A 13368-nucleotide genomic window follows, 5' to 3' on the forward strand; every position below is an offset into this window, starting at 1 on the left:
GTCAGAAGTCCTTAGGGATTTGCATGTCAACAGCCTGAGACTTGCAAAGGAGTGGGGTGACGTGGGAAGCTGATCTCACTGCATTTTCTGATCATCTTTGAGGCTTGTTGTAACTGTGCTTCTGAAACAGACTTAAGATGCAGGTGTGTTCTTTCCACCCCTACAGCATTTAGTGAGGAACAATAACTTGATCTAATTATTCATTTTCCTTGTAAAAATCCATTGTGATGGGATGTCTCTTGCGACTGAAAAATGAGGTCTAGAGGTGCTTAAGTATCCTTTGTTTAAGAGAGTAGACATGCTGAAATAAGATGTTCAGAATAAATGGTACAGCTCTCATGATAATTTGAATAGAGGTTCGGATGAAAAGTTAAAAATACAGGTGAAGTGAATAATAATACACAGATATGAAGAGCTTCTGCAATATGTCCCCTAGTTATACTGGAAGGAAAATTAATCTCTGAATAGTCAGAATGCTTCGGTGTAATAGAGACTGTGAGGAAATGGAAGTCTCTGTCAAGGCTGATGTGGTAGAGCTGCAAAAGCAGTGCTGGGGGTGCTGGCGCTTGGGGTGGCGTCAGTTCTGTACCCTGAACAATTTTGGTTAAACTGAGCATCTACAGCCCCCAAATTAAGCAGTTTGTATATGTTTTTGTCTTGTTCTGCTAAGGCTCCAGGAGTGCACGCTCTTCTCTTTAAATATCTATTGACTGTGACTGTCAGGTAGTGTTAAGCTTCCTGTGACTGCTTTATCCTGCCATGGAAATGCTGCTGAAACCTCATCTTCTCCTCCTTGCAGACAGCCACATTGACTAAAGTGGGTGTCATTTGGGGTTAATATTAAAATACAGCTACAGCAGGAAAAGGTGAAGCTGTGCTCTGGGAGCGTCCAGTATCAGGTAAGTTCACCCTAAGTGTTGGAGACTCTAGGAGAACCCAGTGTCTGTCACAGACTGGCTGATGTTATTGATTATCGGCAGGCATGTAGTTACAGACATGCATGTGCCAAGGGGATGTAAAAAGATTAAATAAAGAATTGCCTTGTGCTATGCTGCTGAGAAATCCTAGCTTGGAACTGAGAAGCCTGGTGCGCAGTGTTGTAGGAGCACAGAGCTAAAGGCTGGTCTTCAGTCCATTTTGGTAAGAGCGTGAACGGAGCAGCAATGCTGCAATTTTCTTGCAAGTGCTTGTGCTTGGACGTGCCTGTACAAATCAAGGATTCATGGTCCCCTGACAGGCCCTAACCAAGGCCAGTTGCCGTTAAGGTCTTTATTCTAAAGTTACGAGGCTGTTGGGAAATGCAATGCTTTGAAATTCATGATAGCCCTTGTGCAAGGGGAGGCGCTGCAGAATTGCTGTTGAATTTGCAGTTAGCCCAGTGAAAGGGAGGAGGGTACGTAGCGAATGCCTCACGCAGGCTGGCAGCTCCCATGGTCTCTTCTCTGATTGCTGACCTTTCACAAAGTGTGCTTGGACGGGATCCTGAGCGGTGGGAGGCATTAACTCCAGATGTCTGTGACACGCAGAGGTTTGGGATTGTACATACTTGCGAAAGGGGAGACATGTCAGACTGAATTCAACCCTTCGCAAGTCGCGTATCGCTCGTGTCTGACAACTGTTGCTGAGTCTAAGTCCCAAGAAGGCCTCAGAGGTGCCAGTTATTAAATGTCCTCTCAGAAAAGTTTTTTCTGAATCTTAAAAGCTCAGAGCTTTACTAGTCCTGAGCTAGTATTGGTGTGACCTTGGAAGTGTAACCTCCTCTCTTGCAGAGGCTCAGCTTGTTCTCTGTTAAAAGATAAGCCAAAACAAGAATAGGGTTTTTTTTTTAAAAAAAAAAAAAGCAGCCCCAGTGATGTTCTTTTGTCTTTTATCTATTTGGGCTTACTGAATCTGGTGTTTGACTACATCCTGATTCTGGACAGCACCAGGGCACCTGCATACCTTCAAGTTCATGCTGAAATCCATTATCTCAAAGTAATGCACTTGACAACGTGATTTCAAGTGGAGTTCTTACCTTTAGTTGTGACCTTCGACTCCATGGTCTCCTACAGTCAGTTTGTATAGCATCCACACAATGAATTGCTCATTGTATTTGGGTTCTTTAAGAAGTACTGCGGTCAAATTCATGCTAATCAAATTTCAGGGTGGTTAAAATTGGATCTTCTGTCTGCAAATATCTCCTGCTATTCTAGTGCTTCTAGCTCACTTTCTGACAGTTTATTGATTTTTTTCCCTTTCTTTCTCTCCATGTGGAGCCAAATTAAAGCAGGAATTGGGATTGTAAATAGATAATGGTGCGTGAATGCAGATTAATCAGTGCCATCCATGTACAGTAATCCTAATTGTGCCAAGGGAGGAATGGCTGAGTGAATGGTATAAATATTAAATGCCTGAATCCAATGTGAAATACAAGAGCAAGAAAAGAAATAAAGAAAATAGTTTAGTGGAGAAAACCCCACTTCACTGCTTTTGCTCAAAAGAGGCATTTTGATACCATTAACCTTTCTGTACAATGCAATAAAGGAATTGGAGGAGCTGTGTTTAATGCGGAAGCTTCAATTTCACTTAAGAAAAAAGGCCTTAATGCTCTGGTTAAAAACAATATTGGAAAGCGTTTGGGGATGAAATCAGTTGCTTAAGAGATGCATTTTTCACAGGCCATCTAAACTTGCAGACAGCGTTCAGGGTCAGGAGCCTGGGGACAGGGTGAGGATTCAGAGTGAAATTGTGAAATTCTGCAAATGCTGCAGGTCTTTCTGATCAAGAATGATGGACTCACAACTGCCTGCTAGTAGGGGAAACAACTGGTTAAGGAGCATGTTGGGAGTTACAGCTGAGTATCTCTGGGGTTTTGGTTTCTTGGGTGGGTTTCTTTGTTTTCCTGGAAGTTAAGATGGTCAGAAAGGTAAATAAATCTAGTGTCTGGTACAGCAGAAAGAAACCTTCACATAGTGTACCAGGCCTGTTTCCACAGCAGATTAATCTGCTTGGAAACAGTGAAAAGTGCCTGGCATGCTCCTATTTCTCTCTAGCTCTCTTAAAACTTGCGATCACAATGTGAATTCTTGTCTTCTGTGTATGCTGGGCCTCTCCTAATGTAGTCCTCTCTGCCATGATGATACAACAAACAGCTGGGACTTGCATCCTGATCACAAATGTAAGTAAACAAACTGTTCCACTGATCTCATTCAACCACAAAATGACCCAGCTGCCCCTAGAGCAGTGTTTTTTTTCTTCGGTCAGAGAAGAGCTAAGATTAAACTGGTTGTTCACGTTCAAAGCTTTCTGTCTGTGTGGGAGTGGGACAGAAGCTCGCTCTTCCCGTTGTTCTGGAGTATTTACCTGTGGAGATGGCCGTGGGGAGCCAGGAGCCTGCTGTCCTCAAAGCTCCCCATGCATGTGCTGGAAACATAGATTTGATGTCTCTGTATCACGAAGGACCCCAACGTAAAAAGCTAAAATCTGTTCTCTATCCACTGTGCATAGGATGAGCTTAAATTGCAGCAGAAGATAAGTCAGGCTTAGACATCAAGAAAAAAATTATTTTTAAATCCTCACTACCGTCGAGTTTTTCTGAGGCTGTTCAGTGCTCTTCAGGCAATTACAAGTATGTTTCCTGAGCACTGCTTTCTATGTGCTGGTTGCTTGACGTCGGTGTTGAAGACACTTGAAACTTGATCAGATTTATTGAATGTCTTACAAGGCCTGAATTATTAGGCATTGTCTAACAGGTTCTTTCTCATGCAAAGTGTTCAGCGTGGTTCAAATGGTAACTTTTGCTTTCAAGGATGTCTCATGGGTAGAGCACAGGCTAAAGTGTCCAAAAACGTGGTCCTTGTGGGACTTGACTGAAGACATGGGTGAAATGACGTTCAGAGGAAAGAGCCTGTTTCTTGCCCAACCTTCCTGGCCTCAGCAGCCTTTCTGGTTGCCTCCAGACTCAAAAAGGCAAAGCTGTGGAAATTAAGTTTTTGGGTGGAAGCTCAGTTCATCTCTTTCTCCAAGTGACTCCAGGATTAAAAAGATGGGTACCGAATTCCCATCAGTGAGTAATGATTATTGATTTTACTTTAAAAACAGTTCTTACTTTGTTACTTAGTCATTCCAAAGCCTTAGATTTCAGTTAACACATTGCCATATGCAGGAAGCTGAATATTTAATCAAGTGATTCATATCTCTTGGTGATGGCGGCAAGAAAAGGGAGGAGGGGGAAATGGACACACAGAGGCTTGAAGTGTTGGGTTTTTTTTTTAAAGACTATTAGCAATTTGTGAAAAAGAAAAAAGAATGAAAAGTCTGTAATATTGAAAAATACAGTGGCAGAGGTGCAAAATATAAGGGCTTCTATTTACATGACTCACTGGACTATTAGGAATTCAGTCATTTATTGGGCTAATGGTAGGTGTTGAAAATTCAGAGCACGTAACGTAGCACAAAAGTATGCTGGGGAATGTGGAAAGGAGTTTCAGCTTCTTTTAATTAGCTCTGTGCATTTCTAAGTCTCTGTAATGTAGCTCCTCCTTTGTCTTGAAGAGACAGCAAGGTGGCCTTGGGTTTATAAAGAAAAATAATGTGACCTTGAGAAGCTGGCGATACAAACATTGTGTACTCTGTGTCACAGTGCCATCAGCATCCTCTCCAAGAGCTTGTCGCAGCCTTTATCGTCTGCCTTTTTGTCTTAGGCTGCTGTCAGTCTGCCCGCAGGTTTAGCAGTGCTAATTGGTGCTGCCTAGAGTTATCCCCATGTGCAGACAAGTCGGTGGTAGCTCCTGCAGGAGACTTGGGGTGTTTCTCTGGTTTTCGTGATTGCTGTTGACTCTTGCCTGCTGAGCATCCTACCCATTTCATTTGAGATTCATCAACAGCAGCCAGGGTATTTGCATTCAAAGACCATGCAGGTGCTTCAGTTCAACTATGTTTATTTGTAATTAAATATTCCATTATCAATTAACCATTAATGCTTGCTAAGGATTATTTTATATTTGTGGGAGCCTTATGGTGAAAAGCTAGTAGTTAACTGCAGGTGAGCATGATGTTTTTCATTAAACGTGTAGCTCTGGCCATGTTATTTCTTATCCATCAGAACATTTCTGCTCCCAACCCATCCAGTCTGCTGCTGGGCAATTTGAGTGGGAATGAACCTTTCATCCTGCAATTGTCCATCTGCAGACTTGGTGGTGGCAGCTGGGGAAGAGGAATTGGAAGATGGGGATGCTCTTTTTCTGGGTGTGTGAGGTGACCTACCTGCTGGTTGAATCCTGTGAAACAGGAGAAGGTGCAGCTTTGGGATTAAAGTGTTCACCTTCTAGCATGTTCCCACCTTCAGCACTGAAGAAAGGGTGGTTGGGTTTTTTTTCTCCATTAGGTGCTCCACACGTGTAGGTTTACAGCTGCCATGGGGCTGGGAGGAACAATAGTGTTCGCAGATTAAATACTCCTTTTCCCTCGTATAGAGATTTCCCTCCTTGCAGATGTAGAGCCTTGAAGTTATATTTCTGCAAGCAATTAAGCTAAGCAAAAAGTAGGGCCTTTATTTTCCTGGACTAATTCTATTCTATTAACTGGAATCAATTTATAAAAACCAAACTCCAAAACCTGCGCTTCCACATGTTGTGTGGTGTCTTTTCACGTGCTTGTCCCAGTGATTTCGTTAGGATTCCTGACCCTCGGCAAAGATGCTCTGCTGCTGGGACGTTTTGATTTAGCCTGGGGTGTGTGAAAAAGGAAGCGGCTTCTTCCTCTTTGCCATCGTTGTTGGTGTGTCTTAGCTGTTCCTTCAGTGCAAAAATCTGAGTTGGGTGCTGATGACCAGCAGGACCTGGGATCTAAACTAGCTCCAAATACCGCAACCTGACGTTAACAATGAGCTGCTTAATGTCAGAAATAAAAGGGATAGGAAGATAAAAGGGAAAAAAGAGAGTCTGTTAGACTAGAGCCCTGGAGAATAGCGTCTTTTTGTGTGCAGAGAGTTTGAGCAGTGGTGTATATGGAAATGAGGACCTGATAGTGATTTCCTGGCTGATTTAGTCCTTTCAAAAAGCTGTCAATGTCTTAAGCAAATGACATATGGTGCTGATGAAAATTTCCATGCAAGAAATTCAGGGAACCATTTTCCTTCGCCCTAAATCTTCTGTATTTCTTTATAGCAGTGCAAAGTGGGTACAAAGCACTGTGGTTACGATTGATTATTTTTCTCTACTCCTGCTTTTGCCTTCAGTAATTATTTATGTTATTGTAAAGGTAGCAGGAAGTGCAATCCATTAATTTTTCTAATTGATTTTCAAAGTGTTAATTCAGTCAGCTAGTAGAATTCTAGCACTTCATGTATGCAGGTTCCTTGGAAGTTAATAGCGGACTATTCATGTACCTAAAACGAAGTGTATGTGTAAGTAGATTGCTAGTCTGCAGGCTACTGAATCCACTTCTCAAAAGGATATGCATATTAAAAAAAAAAAAAAGGGACGGGGACAGGAGAGTGAAATTCTGCCTCATTCAGGCAGGTTAATTTTATTGTTCTCTGGTTCTTATATCAGGCAATTGAATTACTCGGCTCTCCACAGTTATGAAAGTAAAATTTGGCTCTGCATACCTAAAGATTATTTATGAGAAGTTTGACTATTGATTCAGAATGAATAATAAAATAGCCTTTGGGGGTAAGAGTATTAAGTTTAAACATGTTGTCATAACAACCAGCCTTAGTAACTGTCTCAGAATTGGTTTTAGGCATCCCATGTTTGATATCAGCCCAAAATATGTTTGTTTGAACTTAGTTATTTGAAAGAGGTTCAAATCAAATTGGTTCAGCTGTCTCTGAGTTATTTAAGGAGATGGCAGAATGCCATATAGAATCCATTTTTATAACACCTTGTATTTCAAAAGGGTCTGCAAAATTGAGATGAAAATAATCAATAGAGAAATGATCAGGAACAATCCTAAACCATTTTATAGTGTAAAGAATGTTTCCTGTCACGCTTCATAATTATGCGGAATTTGGCCACAAGATAACACAAGGTTTAAAGTCTGTACTGTAGGTGGCAGAGATGCATTAGTTATGCAGCATAATCATCCCTGCTATTTCATTAACAAGTAGAGCAGGATTACATTGCAGTTCATCTACCATTAAGAAGTACGCTGCCAAGTACCATCCTGGCTCCCTACTGTTTGCCTTAGAAAAAGGTAAGTTCACCTTTGGAGGTGTTGGTTGAGTGAAGGACTTTTAAAATATTTTCTGGGCTACCCGTTCTGCTGTTGAAAATGTGTAGTAATAAAATCTGAAGTATCCTTTTGAATGGAATAGATTTGCATGATCCTTTTAGCTTCATCTAAAAAAGTATAGGTATTGGAATGCCAGTAGTTTTTAAATAAGTGACAGTCTATGATTAAAAAATTAAATGGGCTTTCATTAAACAATAATAGGATTCCATAACAGCTTTTGTCATGGTAGTAGTGTTCTCCTTACCATGGTTAATGTTACCATTATATACCTCAATTCAAGAGTGCTGTGACTTAGGTAAACATTGTTCCAGACTAAAACTTGGCATGTGACAACTCAGCTAAGAATTATGATCTGGAGTTTAATAAAGCAAACAGCGTAATACTTTAAAAAAAAAAAGTATAAAGTGGTATGAAGGGAACAGCTGCTGAAGGACTGCTAATGGGTTGTGGAGCTTCTCACCTCATGTTTGATGGCTGTAATCTTCTCCAGGTTATGATCTATGGGATAGATCATAAATCATTGCTTCTTGCTGGGTATTTCCAGTATTTCCAGTAAAAGAAAATCATTCTTGCAATCCTTTCTCTTCCTCAGTTAAAATAACATACCTTTTTTTTTTTAGCGGGGTTAACCAAATATTGAGACAAGAACTGAATAAGCTTGAGAGTCAAACTTATCTTGTATACCTTAGGTGTTGCGTGTCCCCTGAGATGGTTTTATGTCACTTCTGTGTGATACCAATAAGACACAAAAAGTGATAGAGCTACGAGGCTCTGTTACTCTGGGAAAACATGTAGAGCTCCTCCAGTTCAGAGCTGTTCTGTACCTTCCAGTCATTCTTTGTGGTGCAGGAGAAGACTGGAGCCTATAGGCTGTCCAGCTGGACCTGTTTCATTTGTCTGGTACCACAGACACTGTGAGTACACAGCTCAGCCCTCTGTACCCTTTGCCTTAGAAAGAAGGAATGGAAACCCCTGTAATTACAAATGTGTAACCATCAGATGGGAAGACAAGCAGAGGAATGTGTGCATAGAAACAACCGTGGGGTGCATGGAGTGCTTTCTCTGAGCATGTGGTACTCATTCAGGATTTCCTTTATTCATGTAGGAGGAGAATTACCTGGAAGGACAGGTATTTGGGGTATAATTCGCAATCATAATAACATTTGGCTGTTACTGGTTGGTTCTTTCAGGTTTACTGGAATGAATTTGCCTGCCCCGGTTATCAGCAGTAAAAATTGGCTGCGGCTTCACTTCACATCAGACGGCAACCACAGGCAGAAGGGGTTCAGTGCCCAATATCAAGGTAAATGCTTACTGCCTGGTCTCACTATTCACAGTGTGTGTCTAGCCAAACTTTTTTTTTCCTAGGAATCTACAGCTAACTTCCTGCATGATCCTTCTGTATCCTGTTAACATTAATTTTCCAGCTGGGTATCCAGGTATTGTCATGTAGAGAGCTACTGTTGGCAATTGTTGGGAGTACAGACACTTAAGAGCTACAGGAAAATTCGTTTACACTGTATGCTTCGTTAGTAGAAGTAGATGTTCTTTACCTGCGGTTTTGCAGAACGTGCTGTGTTGGGATATGGCGATCCAGACAGGGTGCCACCAGGCGAAGGGCAGTCTAGAGTCCTACAGAGACTGTGTCTGCATTTACACTCTGCTCAAGTGAGACGTAACTGAGCCCGTTTTGAATGAGGGGTAAACTGTTCTGTATTTACTGGTCATCCTTCCCTAGAAGGATGGATTTCAGAATTGGGATCTTAAGATGCTCTTGGGGGAGAGGACGTGCTTTGGCACACGAGTCAAGCAGAGAAAAGATCCTGTTGTGTTCTGAGGTTTGTAGGCAGCCGTGGCTAACTGCAGTTTAGTGCATCCTGTTGGGGACCAAATACTGACTGAAACAGGTGGGTTTGAGTGGATTCCTTTAACTGTTTATACCATTCTCTCCGAGGACTTTGAAGGACTTTGTGGCTGCAGTGGTGTAGCATTGCTTCAGGCAGCTGGCTCTGGAGGGCAGGATCAGGGAGAGGGAAAGTGAAGCAGGGAAGGAGCAGGAATGACATCCAGTTCCTCATCCACTCTCCAGAGGTTTGAGTCAGTGCAGTTCAGCAGCTTTCCTCAAAAGGAAGAAGCAGGACTTTGAGGAAGAAGTACCATGTCCCTAGACTAAGAGGAACAAAGTGAAAGGGAGAGGAGTTTCCTTTGATAAATCTGCAAACTTGCCCCATTTGTTTGTTCCCTGTTTGTTTAGCCTTAGCAATGTTGTCATGGCCTCATCATGGGCTTTGCTTTATGAATCACCTTTGTTATTTAACTTTCCTTGCTTTCCGTTAACATATAAATTACAAGAAAAAAACCCCCTCTGTTTTCTGTGTAACACAAATGACTGCTTGCAGCTGATGGCCTTTGATATGACATTTTCCTTTGCTGTCATGATTACTGCTTTCTGTTAAAACACCTATCTGAATCATCCTTTTTTCTTAAATAGAAAAGTAAAGATTAATGTTATAATTTCCTCCGATTAGGTAAATGTCAGGGGGTTCTAATCTAGCACACTCCTTAGAAACTGTTTCGTTAGATATAATGAACTGTGCTTTTGTGTATTGAGTGTTTAAAAGATGAACTTAAAAATGTGCTGTTGAAGTGGCATCGAAGCAGGACCTCCGTCTAGCTGGCAAAGGGAATCTGACACTCATTCTTCAAACATTTGCTGTTTTTTGTGGAGTTTGTCAGGTTCTTTCCATCTGTTAGGAAAGATTTCATTACTTAAACAAAACAAGAAACAAAGCAAAAGACCCAGGGATAAAGGCAAGATTTTTGCAGTCAGTGGAATCTGTGTCCGTAGAACACTGAAGATGCCAATGCAACTTCAAAAAAATGAGCATAACCCTTTTCAGAGGAACATAACCTTGTTTGAAAGTAGAGCAACTAAAATGCATTTTTCAGCAATAGAGATGTAAGCAGACCCCAGGATTGTCCAAGAGAAGGAACAGAGGGTTAGGATGGATCTAACTTGTTGTCTGTTTTCTGAAGACATGCGCATACATCATTTATTAACATTCTGTGCCCTCTGAGACAGTATCTGGCTTTGCTGGTAATCTATAAGAGAGTAGTTTCCCTTCCAGCTTGTTTAACATTGATACTTAGTTTTAGCAGAACGCCTTCTGCGTGTTCCATTTCAGCTCTTTCTAATCCATGCCCTAGTTTGGAAATCTCTTTATGAATGTAGAAGCAAGGTTAGATATAATCAGCCTGTATACTGGTTTTCTTTATGTTGAATACAGTAAATTTGTTCCCTTCCAGGAAGAGTTAAAATATTTTTCCATTTTCTTTTCCCTTTTATGTAAGATGAATCTTGCATTCTTGCAAATACTTTTTTCCCTGCACCCTGTAAAAGCAAATAAGAGGGACTGTAGAGAAATTGGTGCATCAATCTTTTTTTCTTCCTCCCACTCCCTCTGCCTGCCTTCCCAAAAAGGTGCTGTGTACCTGCAGGTGGTAAGAACATAAGCTAGAAGCGCCTTACTCAGGTACTCGGGACAGGTGACAGCGCAGGAGTTAGCAGCCAGGTATTCCCTGTCATCCCCTCTCTCAGCATAGTGATAAGGTACTGGAAATGAGGTAAGGAAAAAGCTGCTGAATTTCAAATGATGCTAAACAGATCTAAGTAATGCTCTGGCTAGTGTAGTCCATCTCTCCACATATTTTATTACAGATGTTGGATCCCAGATGCTTTTTAGCTGATTGTTACCAACACATAATTACATCTTTTATTGATCTCCCTGCCCCGTTCCCTTCCCCTTCTGTCCTCCACCCTCAGGTAGAAAGATAAATGTGGGCGAGTTTCAGCCCGTAGCACAGTGCAGAATACCAGCAGGCCTGTCGCCTTTAATAATGGTCTGATGAACTATCTATTGCACATACTGCACCACATAAATGGCTTTTAAGGATATGTATATGTCTGTAAACATATAAGCTTAATTTTTGATAGATCTGATAATCTTCATGTTGCATCACACCTTTGAGCTGCAAAGGGGTTATAGCTTATGCTGTGCAACCTGTTGAGTGTCCTGGGTAATCCTGAGACAGAGGCAAAGACGGGAAAATTCTCGTGCTTGTTGCAGGCTCTGATTCCTAAAGAACCGTTCCTTAGGGTAGCTAATGGAGGGCGTAAATGAGGAGTTTCAAAATGGTTGCATTTGAGCGTGTTTCTCTTCAATCCCTGTAAGCAACTTCCCGTAGTATCCCAGATAATACTAAAACACCCCAGCAGGAGGAAAAAGAGATTCAGGCAGGTCTGTATTTAATAGTGATCCCCCAGCAAGGGAACAGGGGTTCATGGAATAGATTTTTGCTGAAATGCTGTTTTCCAAATTAAAAATAAATGAATGTCTCCTTAAATTCTCATTTAGAGCAACATGAAATGCTTTAAAAGAAACACCCCAGACTGCCTGCTTGCTGGAAGAGCTTTGTAATGTCACCTTTCAAATTTGACAGGACACTGAGTATTCCATTAGATCTATCAGATACGTGTGAGCAGCAAAACCCTCCAGAAAACAGAGGAATTTCTGTTCATCTGATTATCCTGACACAGTCCTTTGTAGTACTGTTCCACATTCAAATTTATAAACGAAATAGATTTTTATGTACCAGATTTTTGAGGGCGTAGAGTAAGAGAATTGTTCTTACTTATTTATTCTTTAAAAAAGCAAGTGATAACTGTATTCTGACTTGTTCTAATCTAAACTGAGTAATTTGTAAAGCTTGACTTTCATCATTATGTCTCCATGTCGCAAACAAAATGAAGGATTAAGAGGAGAGTATTATAGTGATCTCTCTTTATCAATTATTGTTGAAAGAGATGTGATGCAATTAGGGGAGTATATACTTCATGGGTAATGCAGTTTAGTCTCTGTATTTTACGATTGGTCCTTAGTAATGAATGTCTGGTTTCTGCTGCTTGTTTTCATTACTGTTGGGTGTTTTGGAGCTAGGTTTTCTATTAGTCACAAATTTGGAGTGGGGCTCTGTCTGTTAGCTGGATTCTGGAAGACAGGAATGAATATGGGTGAACCTTTCTTATTTAGTGTGTCCTTTTAAAAATTTGCAGTTGCGTGCAAGGCCTAGATGTGTTGAAGTGGTGAACTCTCCGTACCGCTTGCCTTCTGCTGGGCTTTGGGATGTTCAGCAGCCCTGTGAAACCAATGCAAGTTGCTGTAGTTCAGCAGTCAGCGTGCCCTGATGAGAAGTGCTGACCCTCCCAGGGATGCATTATCCCATCCACGGTGTCAGCATCAATACTCTGTGTGTAGGGCATATGCTGGTGATTGGAAAGCTTTGCTTGTCCTTCAGGGCTACAGGCTTACTTTATCATGCAGAAATCAAGACTTGTGCTTTTCTGTGTGTGGCTAGGAGAAAAATTCACTGGTAATTGTATAAAGTGACTTGCAAGGGAAGTTGCGGAGAATATAAAAATGGAAATTATTTTTATAAAACTGCTCTCTTACTGATGGTGCCCCAAAGCACTTTACAGAGCAATGAATTAGATACTGCAAAGTCATGAGCCATTGTACATCCTGCAATAGCTCAAATTTAGCCTTAGATACTTGGGCTTGACTGTGTTTTATTGACTGGGAGGGAGTATTGGTTGTGACTATCAGGTTATCCCTGTACCTGCTTGGAAAGTGCCAGAGGATCACTAACTGCAGCATTATGGAGGATAAGCAGAACAGGACCTCCTCAGCGCTTTATCCTGATGGCAGTTTGAGTGCTGCGCTGCAGCATCAGCAAGAGGCCGGAGAGCTCCAGCCCTGGTGCTGTCCTGTCCTGCGTGCAGATGGAAACACCTCTGGGCAGCACCGCCGGGTCCTGCCGAGGCCCGCTGCAGGACAGGACAGGGCAGCTGCGGCTGCAAGAGCGGGGCAGCCTCTGCAGGCAGAGGGAATTTATCTTCCTTCACTGGAAGAGCACTTACATGGGTGCAACCGGGCTGATGGGTGCTCCTGCTGCGCTAAGCAAAAGGGTGCTGGGGGCTTTGCACAGGACGGTCATGGTAGCCATGACCCCCTCTGTTATACTGGAAAACGGCTGTGGAGTGCCTGTAAGAGGGACCCTGTAAACTCTTCCCACTCCCCGTCTAGTATTTTGCTG

At 41.9% G+C, this 13368-nt stretch overlaps 1 protein-coding gene across 1 annotated transcript in view; it reads left to right on the forward strand.

The window, feature by feature from the left end:
- The window catches only part of CSMD2 (CUB and Sushi multiple domains 2), a 309987-nt gene that overhangs the window by 130787 nt on the left and 165832 nt on the right, over positions 1-13368 (forward strand). The window contains exon 6 of the mRNA XM_076357104.1: positions 8406-8518. Coding sequence (XP_076213219.1) covers positions 8406-8518 — 113 coding nt within the window. The remainder of the gene's footprint in view (positions 1-8405; positions 8519-13368) is intronic.

This window comes from Aptenodytes patagonicus, chromosome 21, assembly GCF_965638725.1.
Source record: "Aptenodytes patagonicus chromosome 21, bAptPat1.pri.cur, whole genome shotgun sequence".
Taxonomy (NCBI): Eukaryota; Metazoa; Chordata; class Aves; order Sphenisciformes; family Spheniscidae; genus Aptenodytes; species Aptenodytes patagonicus.